At 38.2% G+C, this 18,967-nt stretch overlaps 1 protein-coding gene and 1 long non-coding RNA gene across 4 annotated transcripts in view; one reads left to right on the top strand and one right to left on the bottom strand.

Moving 5' to 3' along the window:
* The window catches only part of ITGA6 (integrin subunit alpha 6), a 48,196-nt gene extending 33,875 nt beyond the window's left edge, over positions 1-14,321 (top strand). For 2 of the 3 annotated variants that reach the window (XM_085322957.1, XM_085322951.1), the window contains 14 exons: positions 667-824; positions 2,192-2,347; positions 3,074-3,189; positions 4,114-4,303; positions 4,392-4,475; positions 4,675-4,754; positions 4,940-5,017; positions 5,141-5,243; positions 6,392-6,565; positions 7,767-7,865; positions 8,249-8,359; positions 8,443-8,541; positions 8,869-8,994; positions 12,235-14,321. In XM_085322957.1, coding sequence (XP_085179083.1) covers positions 667-824; positions 2,192-2,347; positions 3,074-3,189; positions 4,114-4,303; positions 4,392-4,475; positions 4,675-4,754; positions 4,940-5,017; positions 5,141-5,243; positions 6,392-6,565; positions 7,767-7,865; positions 8,249-8,359; positions 8,443-8,541; positions 8,869-8,994; positions 12,235-12,393 — 1,733 coding nt within the window. In that variant the 3' untranslated portion in view covers positions 12,394-14,321. Of the gene's footprint in view, positions 1-666; positions 825-2,191; positions 2,348-3,073; positions 3,190-4,113; positions 4,304-4,391; positions 4,476-4,674; positions 4,755-4,939; positions 5,018-5,140; positions 5,244-6,391; positions 6,566-7,766; positions 7,866-8,248; positions 8,360-8,442; positions 8,542-8,868; positions 8,995-10,481; positions 10,612-12,234 lie in introns of all 3 variants that reach the window. The other variant, XM_085322943.1, reaches the window with a different exon arrangement.
* LOC146600594 (uncharacterized) lies at positions 6,856-12,240 on the bottom strand. The gene is made up of 3 exons (XR_014898003.1): positions 12,138-12,240; positions 7,388-7,436; positions 6,856-6,879 (listed from the first exon to the last, which is right to left on the bottom strand). It is a non-coding gene; the product is annotated as an uncharacterized LOC146600594 (long non-coding RNA).
* Positions 14,322-18,967: the final 4,646 nt, after the last annotated feature.

Raw genomic sequence — 18,967 nt, 5'->3', positions numbered from 1 at the left:
TTAGTTCTTCAGCTGCTGTAGTATTTCCAGCTTTCAGAGGCAGCCGATGTTTGCTAGTCTGCACACTGCTGAGACCAAGTGTGTTTGGTACTGTTCCAGGCGTTATAATACTGAGGTAGCTCGATGAATGTGAAGGTGATTAAAAGGTGCATGGAGCTCAGCTCTATCAAAACGCGGTATTCCCTGCCTCAGCAGACATGGCTAAAGAGCTCTAGTCACACTTTTGTTTTCAGTGTTAAAATTAGCAGTGCATCGTGACCTCAGAACCCTGCTAGCTGCTTAGGAAGGAATTGGGACAAAATAGAAATCAGAGCGCTCTGGGTCAGAGTATTTACAAAGGTTTGCATCTCAGCCCTCTGCTAGCCCCCAGTAGCAATTACCTCCTCCAGCCAGCACTGAATACTGGCAAAGTAACATGATACTTCTGGAATAAAAGGCGGATTTGTTTTAGAAGCTCCCTCYGGATGAGAATCTGGCCCTCAACTGGAGAGGGACAAAACTGGAAGATGGAGGTTTTGTAAGTAACTGAAAACAGTTTGTAAAACTGAGCACTGAATGAAGTAGTCTTTGAGCATAATGTTGTAAGATCATGCCTGGAGAATGTATTTATTTATTAATGTGGCAAGGATTCCTCTTTATAGTGGCCTACTTTATTTCTTCGTTTAGAGGTCAGCTATACATTTGAAGCAGAAAATGAGAGAAGGCAATTAGGTTTGCCATCTAGAGTACGATTTAAAGACCATCTGTCTGATCAGTTTACTGCAACTACCGTCTTAAGGGGACAGAATTCAAAAGAGTGTGTGTCAACCAAGCTTGTGCTACAGGTAAGGCAGAAAGTTTTTATTTATTTATTTATTTATTTTTACTTCACTCAGACACATTTGAAACAAAAGCATACTTTGCTTTCAGTCTCATGGTACTTTATATATAACTAAAAAGTCATGCAATATAAAGCAACCATAGCTAAATAAGTAGTACTCTGATATTCCCTACACATATGTTGCTTCCTCCTCTAGCCTTTCTTCTAAAGCATTAATAAAAGTTTCAGCTACTGTAGTGTACCCTGAAGGTCAATAGAGCTGACCTAATTTAGAAGAATAGAGAGGAAATAAGTGCCAAAAATTAAGAGCTGTTGGAATACACAGAAATAGATGTTGTAGAATTTAATGGTGTGCCTGGCTAGGGAAGGAGTTTTAATGCACAACTTTTGGCAGGGATGAATGGGCAGGACCAGAAAGCTTTGTACATGCTTTCTGATTTGGTTGCTATACTGTCCCTTAAAGGTGACATTGCTACAAAAACTGATCAAATTTTCTGACYGTGGTTCAGGTGTAATTACCCTCCAATGTTCCTTATAGCTACAGGAAATTAAAAAACTTGGCCCTAAGAAATAGGGGGGAAGTGTGTCATTTTACTGTGGTGGTGTGTGTTTCACCTGCTTGAGTTACCATCTGTTATTAGTAATTAACATCTGTGAGAGAAACCAAACCAGGAAGCTAGAGAAAAAGATAGTAGAGAGAGACATGGAGCTACTGGAGAGAGTYCAGCGTAGGGCTACGAAGGTGATCAGAGGGCTGGAGCATCTGCCCGATGAGGAATGGCTGCGAGAGCTGGGCCTCATCAGCCTGGGGAGGAGAAGACTGAGGAGGAGTCTTATCAATGTGTATAAGTATCTGAARGGAGGGTGTCAAGGGGACGGGGCTAAACTCTTTACAGTTGCCCTATGTGACGGGACAAGGGACAATGGGCAGAAACTTGAACCACAGGCAGTTCCACCTGAACGTGAGGGGGAATTTCTTCCCTGTGAGAGTGACAGAGCACTGGACCAGGTTGCCCAGAGAGGTTGTGGAGTCTCCTTCTCTGGAGATCTTCAAGGCCCGCCTGGATGCAACCCTGTCTGACATGCTCTAGGTGACCCTGCTGAGCAGGGAGGTTGCAGCAGATGATCTCCAGAGGTCCCTTCCAACCTTACTGATTCTATGATTCTATAGTAGTTATAAGATCCTTGTGTTCTTGCATGTTTTTAGAAAATGCTGATTATAGTGAATAGTTTTAATATTGCAAAATATATCAAGAGAGATTTTGCTTCACAGCATGTTACAGAATTTATATCAAAAGCTGATCTTTGTGTTCTGTCTTTTCGTCTTCTCTATACTGTATACTAACTATGCCATTTAAAATATTTTGACAGGAAAAAATTAAAGATAAGCTACGCCCAATTCCTGTATCAGTTAGTGTGAAAATTGCTGGCCTGGAGTCTAGCTCGCCATCTGTAAGAAAAGAAAGAGCACTTCCGGATCTTATACCAATTCTAAATTCAGATGAATCTGAAACAAAGACCACAAAAGTAAGCTTTTTGTATACCATATTTCCAAGAAATAAGCACTTTACAAAGTTGCTAAATTTTAGAGGGTATAGAAAAGTAAATTATGACCAAAGGAAATAACTGGAGCGCCACTGGACTTACGACTACTGGTTTATATTTTGCTTTGCAAAATGTTCTGACCTTGATCCTGTATTCCTCGTATAACCGAAGTGAGGATGGTATAGCTGTTAGGGTCCCCCCACCCCCAGTAAATTTAGGAAGAAACATGCTTTGGATTAAAATAGTAACCCATCATTTCCTGCTGTGATCACTTGTCCCACATCACAGGCTCTTGCTCAGTCTAATTTTCTTGTGTTTGGGATGCTCTGACCATATGATAGCTCTGCAGCTATGATGTAAAAGACAGAGTACTTTGGGTAAAAGATCCCATTTCCTCAATCCTCATTGAAGAATAAACTTAAAGATGTTTTGCCTCACTTGAGGTGCCTCACTTAGAAGGGCAAACCACCAAGTTTTATCTAACTTTGCCTTATAATCAGTCGTGGTTTCATTTACCAGTGATAAGGTCTGTGTGTCACACAAAAAAGACTCTCTTGACTTCCCTAGGTAAGAAATGGACTGAAGTTAAGATCTTGTTTTACCAAAAARGTGTCTCTGAGCTCTCTGTAGATGCTTAATGCAGTGCACTTCAGCAATCTTAAGTTAGTGTCATATGGTATGTAATAAAAGTGTTTTGGTTTTATTTAGGTGGAGTTCTTAAAAGAAGGATGTGGAGAAGACAACGAATGTCACAGCAATCTAAAACTTCAGTACCGATTTTGTACTAGAGAAGGAAATGAAGATAGATTTACCTATTTACCAATGTAAGCCTTGATTGATGCGTTGCTAAAATTCAAGTTATCGGGAAGTGCTGAAGAGGGCTTTTGAAGAGGATTTTTGGGTGACTTAAAGAGCTTGGCTCTGTTAGTCTAGCAAGAGGAGGTACAAACACAGGGGAGTGGGGCCAGCCTGTTGAAGGAAATTGGTGGTGCAGAATCAAATGGATACAAAGAGGCCATAACCATGCAGTTTTAGGCTAAAAATTAGAATAAAGTTTCTAACCAATACAGAATTGAGATTTGAAAGCAACCTTGCAATAATTTAGTTAACAATAGCACAGGCAATAATAGTTAACAAATTATTGTTAACTAAGATGAAATTTGATCACAAGTAGGACGAAATGTTACACTACAGTACCAAAAAACTGTATGACTTGATTCAGTCCAGTAGCCTTAGACAAGCAGTTACAGAGAAGTGAACAGACAAATTTTCACYGTAACACATGCACAACACCCATCTCATCCTTCCTTCTGGGAAGACCAGTGAAGTTAGAAACAAGAGGTAAAACAAAACCAAATATGTTTAATTACCGTGAATTGCCTTTAGCAGTAGGTACTACAATGTGTCCTGGAAGCCAAAAGCACATAAACTCAACAAAAAGAGGAGGGGGGAGCAGTAGATATATTCAGAGAGGATTCATCACTATTAAACATGATGAAGCAGATACAAATGCTAGTTCAGAAATACTATAGCTATCAATTGCTTGAGGGGTATATTAGTAAATTTTATCCTGTTAACTGCTGGCCACTATTGGAGTGAAATGTTGGTCTGGAAAAAAGCCTACAACCATTTTTATTTTTGTGATCTTACAGTAATTTCTCTCAGTATAGGAATTCCATTTGCGTAAATCTTAGTAAGAAGCAAACTTTCATATGYATTTGTATATTTTGTATATTGTCTTTCTTCAGTGAAAATGACATGCCAGTGCTTATTCTGAAAGATCAGAAAGATATTGCTCTGGAAATAACAGTGACAAACAATCCATCTGATGCAAAAAATCCACAGAAAGATGGTGAAGATGCATATGAAGCTAAACTAATTGCAACTTTTCCAGATAGTCTGACTTACTCTGCATTTAGGGAGATGAGGGGTTATCCTGTAAGTATTTTTTTTTAAGAGAAAAAATACTCAAATTTTAAAATATTTTTAGCATGTGTTCACTTTTAAATGTATTCCATTCATTCAGGAAAAACAGCTAACCTGTGGTGCTAACCAAAAYGGCTCTCAAGCAGAGTGTGAACTTGGAAATCCTTTCAAGAGAAATTCCAATGTAAGTTGTGGATATTTTACTCAAGTTACAAAATCTGATTCCCAGTTGCRGTCTTCCAAAGTTCCTTTCTGTCACATCTGGAAATTTGATTCAGATCGGTCTTTGTTAACATTTGAACATGGTGGTGTATTTCTATAATATTGTTCATAGTAATGTGTCTATATATTTACATATTGCATAGATGTTCTTTCTTTTTTAGGTAACTTTTTATCTGATCTTAAGTACCACTAAGGTTAACGTTGATACCACAGACTTGGACATTAATCTGAAGTTGGAAACGTAAGAATTTTTTTGAGTTGGTGTGTGTGTGTAGGTGTGAATGTGTGTGTGCATGCCTGCAGAATTTTCACAAACACTTATAAACATGTTAAATTAATTTCTTTGGTTCATAAAGGCAATTTAACAGTAATATGGAAACTGCTAAATTTGTAAAATTAAACAGTATTGTTTCCTTTTCATTGTAGAACAAGCACTCAAGTTAATTCGACTCCAATTACTGCTAGTGCTAAAGTGGTTATTGAACTGCTTTTATCGCTCACTGGGTAAGTGCTGATACATAACAAATGATTGTGTTGAGGGGAAAGGCRGGGGGAAAAGCACCTTTACTGCAGCCTTCATTAAAATCTGATTTTATTCTCCTTCTCCCTTACCCTGCAACTGAACAGAGTTGCCAAACCTTCTCAGGTGTACTTCGGAGGTAACATTGTTGGTGAGAGTGCTATGAAATCTGAAGATAATATTGGAAACCTCATAGAGTATGAATTCAGAGTGAGTAATTTAGATTAATGCCAAGAGCCGCTTCTAATCAAATGAATGATTTCTCTTTTTATGTATATGAATACTTGAAGTTGCTGGATTTAAAATTGGCTTTTCTTGTCCCAGAATCTTGTTTTCCTGTTCAGAATATGCTGTCTGCTTGTAGACTAGAGCTTCCTCAGGCTTTGAATTTTTTTGATATTCTGAGGAAGTGGCTGTGGCTGGCTGCACGCTCTTTTTAGAATAGCTCATTCACATTGAGCTGTACAGCATAAAACTCCATGCATTCAAGGAAGTAAAACTTAAACCCCAAATTCAAACTGTGGCATGCCCAGATAGTAGCACTTGCACACAGATGGCAAGTATGGACACGTACACATGCAGGATTCAACATGCACAAGAGAATGCTATACAGGAGCTATTTTGAACATCTGTGTCCAGTTCACCCACTTAGCCTTCTCCACAGTCCTTGATTTATTAATTAGGCAGAAGGCCAAGGGAGGATTCTGGTTCTGTGAAAACTATGTTTAGCAGTAAGAGATTTCTTTTCTCACATCATTAATACAAGCACCAGTTGTGTATAGTAGTTTGTCAGGATTATTCTCGTAAAATCCATCTCTRTCAAATCCTTTACTTGCTTCTGTACCTCATTTATTTACTGTAGTATTGTAGGAGCAATTAGAATAYCTGTTTTTGAACTTGCTCTCATAAACAGCAATGCTGAGAAAGCAAAACCACACTGGGAAACAATTCCCAAACTACTGGAATACTTCAGAAAGTATACTTTCTGTGTCAGAGTTTCTCTTAAAGTTGAAATTCTTATCAGTTATGTAACTGAATGATTTGTTAACTCTGAAGCGTTGCTGTTGTTGTTTCCTATGAAGGTAGATTTCTAAAAATCAATGTCTTATCATATTTGTTACGGAATTTTAGACTTTACATGTTTAGTCTTTACAAGCGCTGTATCTTCGTTGCTATCCAAATGTGCTAGCTTTAGTATATGGTTTGTCTTTATGCTGTATATAGTCTGTCTTTCAGTGGCTTTTAAATTTCCTATTAGCCAAATGCTTAAAACTTGCCAAAGTCGAGAACCATTTTGCTTGGAAAGAAAATCCCCTTAAACCAGATTTCACAGTTGAAAAGAATGTTTGTTTCAACAGGTAACTAACTTGGGCAGGCCACTTAAAACATTTGGCACAGCTTCCCTGGACATCCAGTGGCCAAAAGAAATTAGTAACGGCAAATGGCTGCTTTATTTGATGAAAATAGATTCCAAAGGCTTGGAAAAAGTCTCCTGTCAACCCCAGAGTGAAATCAATTATTTGCATGTTACGGTATGTTATCCAGTCTCTCCTGTTGATGAATTAGTACAACATTAAAGCACCACAGCTTGCAATAGTAGGGCCAAAGTGCTTCTCTCCAGAATGAATTTTTTGTCTTAAGCAGCTCACAGGCACAATACATAAACAGTGTATCAAGGTTTAAGCTTATTAGGAGACTGCATAATGGCTTATGACATACGCTATAGGATAGGTACTATCTTACCTTGGTTTCACCTGCCGTGGGCGGGTGTACGCTGTTGTTGCATGCTGCACAGGATGAAACTGCTGCTTGCTTTAATGCATTCCAACACTATTGAAATCTGTTTCTGCTTGTAAATTAAAAAAAAAAGGATGAGCAATAGTAAACATCTCCCAGTCCTTGGGGAATTCCATAGACTTTTTTGATGGAAACAAGAGCTTGCACTTAAATGTATATATTTACACCAAATATGAGAAAAAGTTTCTTAAGTAAGACTTTCATAGCTCTTTGTTGTGCCTACTTAGCAAGATTTTTTATTCTAAACCCTGGGCACTCAATTTCATACTTACAGTCCAGTTAACTTCAWCAGACATAATGCACACAATTGATGTAACTAAAAGCTTTTATTGTGGAAAAGGAGTTAACAAGTTTTATTTCAGTGTTTTATGTATAATCTTGATATGATCTAGGAAAACTTAAAATTTTTATAAGCAATGAAAACTGTGTACACACAAACCCACTGTCCTGTCAGTTTGTTGAACACTGCACTGGTTTAATAATTTTTTTGGCAATTGTAATTAGTGTGTGTGTGTGTGTGTGTGTGTGCATATAGTTCAAAATATGCATCTACTGACCTTGCTACCTCTGCCACTTTTTCTTCTTTAACATAGTAGCATTAGTGATCTGTATTTAGAACAAAAATGGAAATAACATTAAAAGCTTTATAGAACCAAAAAAACCCTCCACCTGTTAAAAGACAAGAGAATAGTTAGTTGATCTATTCTTTAATCTCAAATTGCCATGATTATCCTGACTCTGCTACTAGCAATAAAGGTAAATAAGTAGGGATATACAATGATGTCACTCGTGTGCCGATTTTGGAGCAAGCAGGCAGATTAATTGAACTCTTCTGTTTTTCTGCTTCTATGAGGGGGGCTGGAATTATGACATACTTATGATATACTTGTGCTATACCACTAAAAATATTCAATCAACTTTTTTTTTTTTTTAAAGGAATCCCATAACTCAAGGAGGAAACGTGAGGTTGCAGAGAAGCAGATTATAGACAGCAAAACATTTTCTTTATTCTCAGAAAGAAAATACAAGACTTTGGTAAGCATATCACACCAACTACAGTTCTGTCAGGTATCTCTCCCTTTACTCCTAATAGTGCTTTCCYGAGTTTGGCAGAATGAAAGAAGATATCTTTCTTTGCTTTGTTTCCATCTTAATTTCAAATACTGGTGTGTTTAGGGTTTGGTCCATTTATATTATCCTCTGATAAGAGAGGAATAGGAAAGAATTTCTGTATAGTTACCTAAAGCATCAGCTTCATCATCGTCGTATCTTCCCATTGCTTTCAGTCCAAGCAGATTTGTTTCTTGTACATAAAGAAGATGCATGTCAATGTGTTTAAAAAAAAAAAATCCAAGGTTAAGTCGAGTTTTAAGGATGTGGCTTTTTTTTTTTTAACATGCGGAAATTTGTAATTGCAGGACTGCAATGTGAATGCACGTTGTGTGGATATAAAATGTCCCTTGAATGGTTTGGACAGCAAGGCATCTATTGTGCTGCGTTCCAGACTGTGGAACAGTACTTTCTTAGAAGTAAGTTTGCTTGCTTGCCATTTCTGAGAAATCATAGTTCTTTCCTGTTCTGTGTCTGATGTCTGTATTTTATTTTGAAACAGGAATACTCCAAAATGAACTATCTAGACATTCTCGTTAGGGCTTCGATCAGCGTTCCTGCTGCAGCTAAGAATGTTAAACTCACAAATGAAGTTGCTCAGGTAAGCTCAACATTTAACATGAACTATTTGTGATTAGGGTGATCATGTTTCCAGCTTATCTGAAAAGACTGGGGAAAATAAAACACTTAGAAACAAAAAGGAGATACTGGTTAGATTTTTAACTGAATTTTTAATTATTGATTCTTCACACCTTTAATCAGGTTGGAAGAATTAACTATCATACTGAAATGATGAATTTRTCTGGAGCAGGTGCTCTATGCTTAGAAAGCCAGGTGTAAGAATAGCATCTGTAAGTTGCAGTTTTGGATTAGATATATGCTTTTGAAATGGTCTTACCATTATCTTCACACATTTTCTTTACTTTAGGTGCGTGTTACTGTCTTTCCTGCAAAAATGGTAGCACTTTATACAGGGGTGCCTTGGTGGATCATCTTAGTGGCAATTCTTGCTGGAATACTGATGCTTGCACTGTTGGTATTCTTACTATGGAAGGTAAGTTTTTATTCATCTGGTCATTTCACATTTCTTTGTTTACAAGTAACAAGATAAGAAACKAATTAAGCAAGTGATCAAGTATTTTGTAGTTGGGACATGAAACAAAAAGCAGCTAGCGCAAACTGTACCTTATCTTTTTTTTGGTTTTGCAACACTTGTGATGAAAATGGTTGCATAGGAACATCTGTTACCCTTTTGTATCGTGAAATTTTTCTGTTTCCAGATCTTCAAAAGGAAATGTTTTGAGTTCTAGGCAAAACTTAGACAAGTTTTCAGAGACTGTAGTTACTTTGATATGGATACAGTTGCTTGGGGTTTCTGTGGCTTCTGCAATGTAAGGCTGTTGTGAACTATCTACAGATGTCTAACTTTGCAGTTAATTTATCATCACATACAAAACACCATTAAACTGACAGTAGATGAAGGTAATATAYCACAAAAGGTACAGAAATAATGCATAGTCAAGTGTATTGGCTAATTCCTTTAGTATTGGCTTGTCATCTTAAAAACTCTAATAGTTTTTAAGTTATTATTCAGGAATAAAAAATATTTAAAATGAAAGATTAACAGTTTGCAAATAAAAAATCAAGTGACTATTTTTCTTACGCATTTTGGCATTTTCTATAACTGATTCCAAGTGTAAGAGGTTAGTTCTCTTTCTTTGGCCTCCTAATCYACATTGGCAGTTAGTATTTGTTGCTAGGGGATAGCAGAAGGTTGTTAAGAAAGAAGAGGAATGCACCATCTGATTGTCACTTAGTCTTCTGGAGAAGCTGGCTTAACTGAGGAGCTACTGCTTGCTGCAGATCACCTCCTAACAGGATAAGCCCAGCCTCTCTGCTTTCCAAAAAATGCCCAGCTCCTGCTGCAGATCTCCCTGATGAATTGTACAAAACAACACTTTGGCTATTAGGTTATAACTGTCTTATTGCACGTAGATATTTACACATGATGTAGAATGTTTTGATGACAAACACTGAGCTATCCTATGAAGAACGAAGATTCAGAGTCAATTGCATGATCGAGTTTAATCAAGCATTTGTCTCAAGAGATTTAACTTATTTATATATTGCCACTTTAACAGCACAAGTAAAAGCAATAAGCTTAAGTATCTTGTAATTCATCTACCCTGTGTACTAGTCCCTAGCTGATTTCTGTACAGATTTTTTACTGYTCTTCACAGCTTTAGTTGCTATGAACATACTTTAATGTAAAAAACAAAAACAAAATTATACAGATTTATCAAAAAACCCCACTAAGGTAAGTACCTAATCTCAGGCTATTATATGATTTTACAGATTAAGTTAGTTCAACAATTTCTTTATTTAGAAACAGTTGTGAGCTTTCTTGTATGTTTTTTTTGGCAAGGAACTTATGAAAGGGATGACAGGAGGACACTTCACAAAATTCATTTAAGTTAGTTTTAACAGGTTTGATTTTTTTCCAGTCAAAAAAAATGACTAAAATACCTTGCTTCCTTGTAGTGTGGTTTCTTCAAGAGAAATAAGAAAGATCATTATGATGCCACATATCACAAGGCTGAGATCCATGCTCAGCCATCTGATAAAGAGAGGCTTACTTCTGATGCATAGTATTGATCTACTTCTATAATTGGTAATCGATCAGTATTTTTTAATTTTTAGCTGTGGCACATGCTATGGTTGTGGTGGCTAACTATGAGCTTTTGCTGCATATATTAACTGCTGGATTTCAAACTATCAGTACTTACTTACTCATTCTATTGACAGATTTCAGGTTTTGGTGCACGTGAACACACACAGATCTTTACCTTGGTCCTTTTTGTTTATTTTAAAACTTTTTTTTAACAGTACAAGTTATTTTTAAGCTTTAGAGATGGTAATCAACACTGTGCAGAGTTAAGATTTAAACTTAAGACTACACAGAAGATAATCTTGCTTTATTAACCTTTAGTGCATGCTAAAAAGTAATGTACTTTACTCATAATGAAAGCAGTTTTCTTAAWAAAAATTTAATTGCTATGGAAACATTTCTTTCAGTTCTAAGGTACATTCTTCTGGGCACATACCTTTTTCTGCTGAAGCTTCTAGGTGCATGATGATTTATGCTTCTAGCAACCTTTACACAAAATTTAAGATGTTAAGTGCATGTCTATTAATTAGTGATGCTTGGAATGAGAGGGTGGGGRAGAGTTTGTAACTAAAATCTCAATATAGTGCATAATGAAATGCTGGAGATAGCTAAAGATTTGGCCTATACTTTTTTCTTCAAAAAAAAAAGTCTGTTCTATGTAAGTTTTAATAGACTTGTGTAAAAGTAACCCTTAGTCCCAAAATCACCATCACAAATATATGAACAAACACTGACAGTTTCATTTTATATGCTAGCASTGTCTCAGGATAGATGTCCGTCCTGCACTTAATCTTGACCTGTGAAGTTGAGAGTCTACTTTGGCCACAATGCTGCAAAGATGACTGGTTGCATTAGAAGTCCATTTTATTTTGAAAAATAACTTCAGTCCGTTCTTAAATAAGTAAAATCAATTTTTATTTGTGCCTTGCATTTTTTTTTAATTCAAAGCCGACATAAGCTGAATTAGACTTCACCTAGGGAGATTTGTATCATTATGGTACATTACAAAACTTTCAAGGACTGCCTATTTCTAACTGTACAGCAAACTAAGCAAGATTAATATTCTAACCCCGCACGTGTAGTTAAGCTGAGATGACTATAGATGCAATAGTGCTTTGGAAAGCATGGCCCTAGTGTAACTGTTCTTGAAGGTACTGGAAATCTTTCTGTATATCTTAAAAGAGAAATCATGTCCCCCTACAGGAGGATACTGGACTACATACCTACCTTTAATTCAGGAGAGGCACACTTTCCTGAAGTGTTAGCTTTTTCTGCTCTGTGCTGCATTAAATTCATTAAATTCTCTCACTAGATAAGCAACTATCTTTCATAAAAAGACTTTCAGAGACTTGTGAAACACATTAAGAAAGTTACTAGAAGGAATTTGTTTAAGATCTCAGACTACTGAAATGTTGGACTATGCTATTTGTCTGCAACTGCTTGCTGCTGGAACTAATTTAGACACTATCATGTATTTTATAGCTAAGCACACTCTGTTCTTGGCTTTTTTTTTTTTTCAGTTTTCTTACCTGTATATGTGCACAAAGGAAGAATGTACTGCTTCTGTAATTGTAGTCCTTTGGCAGCATCTCAAACCTAAACCGTTCTTTTTCTATTCTGCCCCAGTGTGGGTTCTTCCAGCGTTCTAGGTACGATGACAGTGTCCCCCGATATCATGCTGTAAGAATTCGAAAAGAAGAGCGACAGATCAAAGATGGGAAATGCAAAGATCTAGAGACAAAACAGTGGATCACAAAATGGAATGAGAATGAAAGTTACTCTTAAGGAAAAGGTTTTTTTCCCTCCACAAAGTTCAGCTAGTTATTTTCATTAATGGAATACTGATGGAGTTGGACCTGTGTACACTATGGACATTCACTGTTTGATTGTAGATATTACTACTTATATTGAGGCTTTTGTTTGCACAGTTAAAATTGCTTCAACAGACTTCATTTGCATTATTTAATTTCCAGACTGCCTCTTTYTCACTTCAGATCTTAACTCGAGCTGTAGAAGATACTGTATTGATTTGGGTCTTTTCTGCAATGTGCACATCCGTCACATGGCAGACTTTTTCCTATGCTCTAGCATTCCGGGTGTGCAGGGAATGCACGGTTAAGGTCTCCACTCTTCCCGCAATGCACACAGTAGCCTTGACACACACTTTGTTCAAGTGAAATCTGAAGAGCTGCAAACCTACTTTAGTCATAAGCTTTGCCTGCTACAGTAGTTAGGGCTTAACAAAAAGCATCATCTTAAATTACATGTGCAATAGGTCATGTTGCTCAATTTTTAAGATCAGATTGTGTGAATCTTGCTCACACCAAATATACACAGGTTTTTTTTAAAAGAGAGGCTTGAATATTAGATGTACTTTTTGTATATATATTTTAGTCATTTTTGTATTTATTTTTGTTATAAATCATTGTCTTTGACTAAACATTAGGCCAAAGACTTAACTGAACCTTCAAACCCACTGTGCTTATGAACTTTGGATTATAAGACCTGAAGCTTTCACAGCATTTTAATAAATCACTACAGGTGCCACTGCTTTCTGAAAATGTAAATACGTATTCCAGTGATGTACGTGGGGGCTTTTTTTCCCGATACTTATTCTGTGTAATAGGAATTACCAGGTCTTGTAACATGATTTGTATATTACTTCAGAGTATTTAACGATTTGGAAACCAAGCAGAAGTATGGTTTTAAGTACCGTTTTATACTTGCTGCAAGAGAAGTGACAGGTTCTCTGGGAACAGCTTTACAGCTTCATGAGGATTTTCCAGTTGGAGAAAAGTGTTGACTACTGCGTCTGTTATATAGCACTTGAAGGAGGCTGTAAAGGCCTGACTTACCTTARTTAAGGGATCTGAGCTGATCCTCCTTGAGACTACTGAATTGTCTTGAATACCTGAATGTTGATAAGAATAGAGCCACAAGGTTGTGCTTATCAGTAATCTAATTATTGTAACATAAGTGATTTAAATACATAAATATTTAAAGAGTTTACTTTTTCTTACCCATGTTCTAAAGTGTTGGTACTATTTAAGAATGAAAATTCAGCTCACGATTGTTTATTCCATGTAAAACAAAAATTCTACTCAATGTATGCTTGCTAATTGCTTGTAATTTGAACTACGCAAAAACCTCTGTACTTTTTCCCTCCTGGGGTAGAAACCTGGTAAGAGAGCATTTGTCAGGTGTCTTACTTGTATTACTAACTTTGAACATATCKATTATGGAAGGTGCATTCGTGTAATAGACGTTCTTCCTACTGAATAATCTTGGTATGTTGTGACCCTGATTTTATGAAAATTTACACACACATAAAGCTGTTACGCAAGTTTTGACCTTTTAAAATTCTAGTGTACTTGCYGAAAYGCTCCTCTGTGTAAGAGGCCAGGCTAATGAGGTGCTAAGAAGCTTGACAGACCACTGTAGCCTTTGCTTTAGAAGCAATGTCTTCCCCACCCTGCCCCCTCAATTGTGGCACTGCTGTAGGAACACGAATGTCTCAACAGTGTTAAACTGAAAGCTTTTGAAAATAAGTCGTATCACTGGTATACTTTCATTTTGAACATTTATCACTGRTATACTTTTGTCTCAAACAATTTTTATACGAGCTAGCAATGCTACTTCATTCCATGATTAGAAATTACCTGTGGATATTTGTATAGAAGTGTGAAATAAATCTTTTTTAAATTAAAACACTAGTTTTGGTAATGGCAATTTCTTATTAATTTCACAAATTACTTTCAGCTGAGCTTGTTAGTCCATTAGACAAGCAAGCTGCAAGCTTTAAGTCAAACTATTAAAATACTYGCTTTAGGAAAAAAAACAAAAAAACCCAACAAACTATCTCACTCTAACTAGAGCCCTAACGCTACAGGCCCTCACCCGTGCCCGATACTGCGCTATCTCCCACGCGCACCTGGCTCCCGCCTGCCGCGGTTTCCCGCCTTGGCGGCAGTCTGGCAGCCAGGCGGCGGAGCCAGGTCCCGGCCTGGCGGCACCGCTGCCGGCAGCGCAGCTCCACGCCTGAGCTCCCGGCAGGGCGGAGCGGCCCTCTCCCTTCTCGCCCTGCTCCGGCGCTGCCCAGGCGCGAAGGCGCTTCGAGATGGGCTTCCGCACTGCGGCCTCAGCGCGGGCGGCCTGCTAAAGCTCCCTTGCCATGGGGTGGGTTGGTAAGTGGGGGAGGCAGAAGAACAGCGGTTCCTCACCCACCTTTCTGCACCTGGTAGTTGATACTGACGGTCATAAAGTGACACAATACAGAGTCAACTCAAAAAAACAAACAAACATGCAGCARATACAAGGACTAGTGGATTTTCTTCTTAAATCTTCAAGAAACATCATTACAGGATGTTTCACGCTGCTGAAAGATGCAACAAGTGCCAAAGAYAATTAAGAGAATACATGCTAGCAAAGGCAGTGACAGACAAGGAGGCCAGTGTTTATCACAGCTGAGTGCTTTCCCAGGAGGATAACCAGCAGCTGCTGCTAGGCCTCCCAGAGCACGTCAAAGGTGTGGAAGTAACCGTCTAGTAATGCTTTAATTAGTAACATGATTATAACCGACACRTAAACATTAATCTGCAGAAATACAAAATAGAGACTGGTGGAGCAGGTAAGTGCCTGCCCATGAAACACAGGACAGTGGCTGGCAAAACAGACCTTGACAGCACTGCATCACTAGAAAAATCTAGCGCAGGGCCTCRCTTCTGTTCAACACCACAAACAAGTTACCTAAAAAGTATAAAGTGTTTCTTTCCCTACCACACTACACACAGTCTCAGTTACCACTGTGTGTACAGCTTAAGGCACACTAACAGACCACTAGTAGAAATGGCGTATATGTTTAACTGACGCAGGCGCCAGATCTTACGAGAAAAGCTTCTGCTATAAGAGCCCACGATAGCGCAATTTCAAGAGGAGCCTGTGTGGCGGAAGAGAAGGAAYAGGGTGCACTGAAGCAAACAGCAGGAAACATAGAACATAAGTGGAATGGAAAAGATTTTTTGATGACGGCAGTAAAGCTCAAATCCATTTGCAGCACATTGAGCCACAATCCTTGCTGCCGCTGCAGCACAGCATCCCAACCAAAAATCAGACTATACAGAGGACCAGAAACCTGCTTACATGCAGCAGGTTTGGGGCAGGGGCAGGTACAAGAAAGTGTTAGCAGTCAGTTTGCAAAACCCATGCAAACAAATTGCAATTAAATGAGAGAGAGAAAGCAGTACTTTGAGGCAGCTCAGCAGCATGGACATGCTTCTGCTGGTTTTCCAGACAAGTCCACCTATGTGTGGAAACAAGAATCCAAGCAGCATATTTCCCTCCTATGGCTTTGTAAGCAGTTACTTCAGTTCCATCCCAATCCTTGGACATGAGCATGTCTGTCTTCCAAAGCTCTGGATTCATAATATRTCTTTTATAACTTCATAAACCTTACCGTTTTGCTAGGCATGGCCTGCAAGAGAGGACTGATGGCTCAGTGCWCTCCTGCCCGCATCCTTCTTTCCCAAGCAACATCCTCGGGGGCTTTCCAGCAAGCCCTCCTTTGCTAGTCCTCAGGGTGGCTGTAGCTCTACAGCAGCTCCCTTTGTGTGGGGGCACTTCCTCAGGACATGGCAGGACTCGACACACCCGAGATCTGGAGAGCATCCCGCCTCCCCACCAACACAGGCTGAGAAGAGAAAGAGGAAATACATAGTTAGCACCGTATATTGATGGTAAAGGGTGTATATGGTGTGTTCTGTTATAGCTTTTAAGGGGTTCAAAAATCTTTTTTTTTAAGGTTTTTGGATATCTTTGCAGCTGCTTACTTAGGGACAAGAAAAATCAAATACTTCTGCCAAGAACGTCTGAAATACTGCTGCTGCTGAGTTGATCACAAGAAATGTTTGTGGGCTATTGTAAAGCAGTGTAACGCTGCTTGGTTTCTTAAAGCAGAGGGAACCAACAGAGCTGAGCAATCTATTACAAGATATTCTGTGACTGATTCCAGTTTAGTGTGGAGAAACAACATTAAAAATAGCCATCCTTGTACAGACTATGGATCCATCTCAACTAGCATCTCACCTCTGACAATAGCTAACACTAAAGTGGCATGATGTAGCACATAGTAACACTTTGCTCTTCCCGTTTCACCAAAAAAATCGTGCTCAGAGAAATAAAGAACTATATACTGTGGTTTTTCCTATGAAAGGAAAAGCCATCCATGACAATCAATCATAATTTATCCAATCATCTTGTGATCTTGTGTGACATGAATTTTTAAATGGCATAAATTCTCAAACTCCATAGTTTTATTACACACTGTATTAAAATAAATAAGCACATCCATATGTTCTTCTTGAACCTACATAATTTAATCACAACTCATACAGAAGCCGTTCCATGTTTCTGATCAACTCTGCTGCCATTTTGTGTATCTTACTTTTTTACCTTTGGAAAAAGAGAGATGAAAAACCATGTCAAATTAATGCAACCCTAGGAAAATTCTCTAACACAGCAAAAGCAGCTGAACTAATCAATAAAAATGCAGGATTCACGACAAGCCCTAGTGCAGAGTAAGTATGCAAGCTAAAATGAAACAAGGTCAGACAGACCAGATGAGGGTGCAGACATCAGAACAAAGCACATGAAGTGTTCGAGAAAAAAAAAAGAAAAAAGACAGAAATATCCTATGGGTATCGTGCAAGGAGACTGAAATTTTGTCTCTATGATAGAGCTATTTTGAACAGGAAAAAAGAAAAAAGGAAAGAAAAGAAAGCAAGCATCAGTATATGCAGCAACCAAGAATGAAGACTTCCATTAGGAGATATTTATGGTATGATCTTAATAAACCAAGAATTCTTTCTACAGAACATCCTGCAGGAATGCTGTGCTTTCAATTAGTAAACTTTTGTAAAGTAAACTAAGTTTACCTTAGTAAACTTTAAATTTTAAAATGAAGTTGCAAAAAAATGCCTAGGTTAAAGTTAAAAGCTGTGTTTTCTATTATATCTTTAAGTCTGATTTGTTCTATCCCATTTGAATTGCAGATGTGGATGTACTAAAATTTCAGGAACGCCAGTAAGTGAGAAGGGTGTCACAAGTTACCTGTGACATAATGCTAGTCAATATACAAGTGCCAAGTGACAAAAACAATAAATTTATCCTTTCTGAGTTGCATAAGAGTTTACAAAAATTGACACACTACAGCTAAGTTCATGCCACACCATGGGATCTGGACCAGACCAGAGTAAAACTCTCAGAAAATCATGAATGAGAGAAACAGGTTAAAAAAAGAGGAAATTCAATATGAGCCTTCTCCAATATTTTAAAAGAACATGTTTTATGGGGATCAGTATCCGGATCAGTAGTTTAAATGAGACTAAGAAAAAACCCTTTAGGTAAACAGAGATGGTTTGTTCTTCCCTGAACACAGCTTTTAAAGAATTTTCCACGATTCTTTATCCACAGGTCATTATCCACAATTACTTCTGTCACTGCTGATTCTACAGGATTTTCCCTGACAAAAGAGCTTACTGTTTACACTGTCGAGAACGGATCCTAGTCCACGGCATTAAATGATTCACTTATCACACAGTCTGCCACATCTTTGGACAAGGGCTGTATGTGTCCAGTGGTACATATATAACAGTAGKGTTTAAGCCATGCCTGTGCAAACTGAATCGAGCAGTAAAAGAAACATCTGGCATCAAGACAGCAACATGAAAGCATAAAAGACAAAACCAACCCAGAACTACCATAAATTGCAGCAGCACACAACTCACCATCTGGAGGTGCTGCTTTAAACTACCACAGGCTCGCAATYAAGAATATATATGTATTTATAGCCACAAAATGGTTATAAAACAAAACAAATCTCGTAACATGGTTCTAAAGCAAAGCAGAACGTAAGCAAAGCTACAAACCTGAAGAGACGCGTGAGCTACCATTTGGTGCTGCTAAGGGCACCTGCGAGCAGCATTAGGGCAAAGGAAGTCAGCAGCCCGCTGATTCGGGGAGAGCGCCGCAGCTGTGAGCGGAGGCCAGCAGCCCCCGGCCRGAACAGAACAAGCCATTCATTTCTCAGCACAAGATGGGGGTTCGTCACCACGCCTCTGCCTTGCAGCGCAGCCCAGAAACGCTGTAATTCATTATGCTATTTTCACATCTCTAACAGGAAGCTCCAAGCAATCCATCAAAGCACTGAGGAAAAAAAAATAAAACCCACAGAAATAGTAGAATGATTCTTACTCTGGTGCAGGCCATTGGATACCCATCCCTACTGTCCGGTTAGGGCAAGKCAAACAAAACCTGTTCAAAGGAGATCAAACAATACTTAAGAGCTGRTTTCACACGACAAAAT

The sequence above is a fragment of the Rhea americana genome, unplaced genomic scaffold, assembly GCF_003343005.1.
Source record: "Rhea americana isolate MKP2758 unplaced genomic scaffold, rheAme1 scaffold_12, whole genome shotgun sequence".
Taxonomy (NCBI): Eukaryota; Metazoa; Chordata; class Aves; order Rheiformes; family Rheidae; genus Rhea; species Rhea americana.
This window is presented reverse-complemented; position numbering and strand designations above follow the sequence as displayed.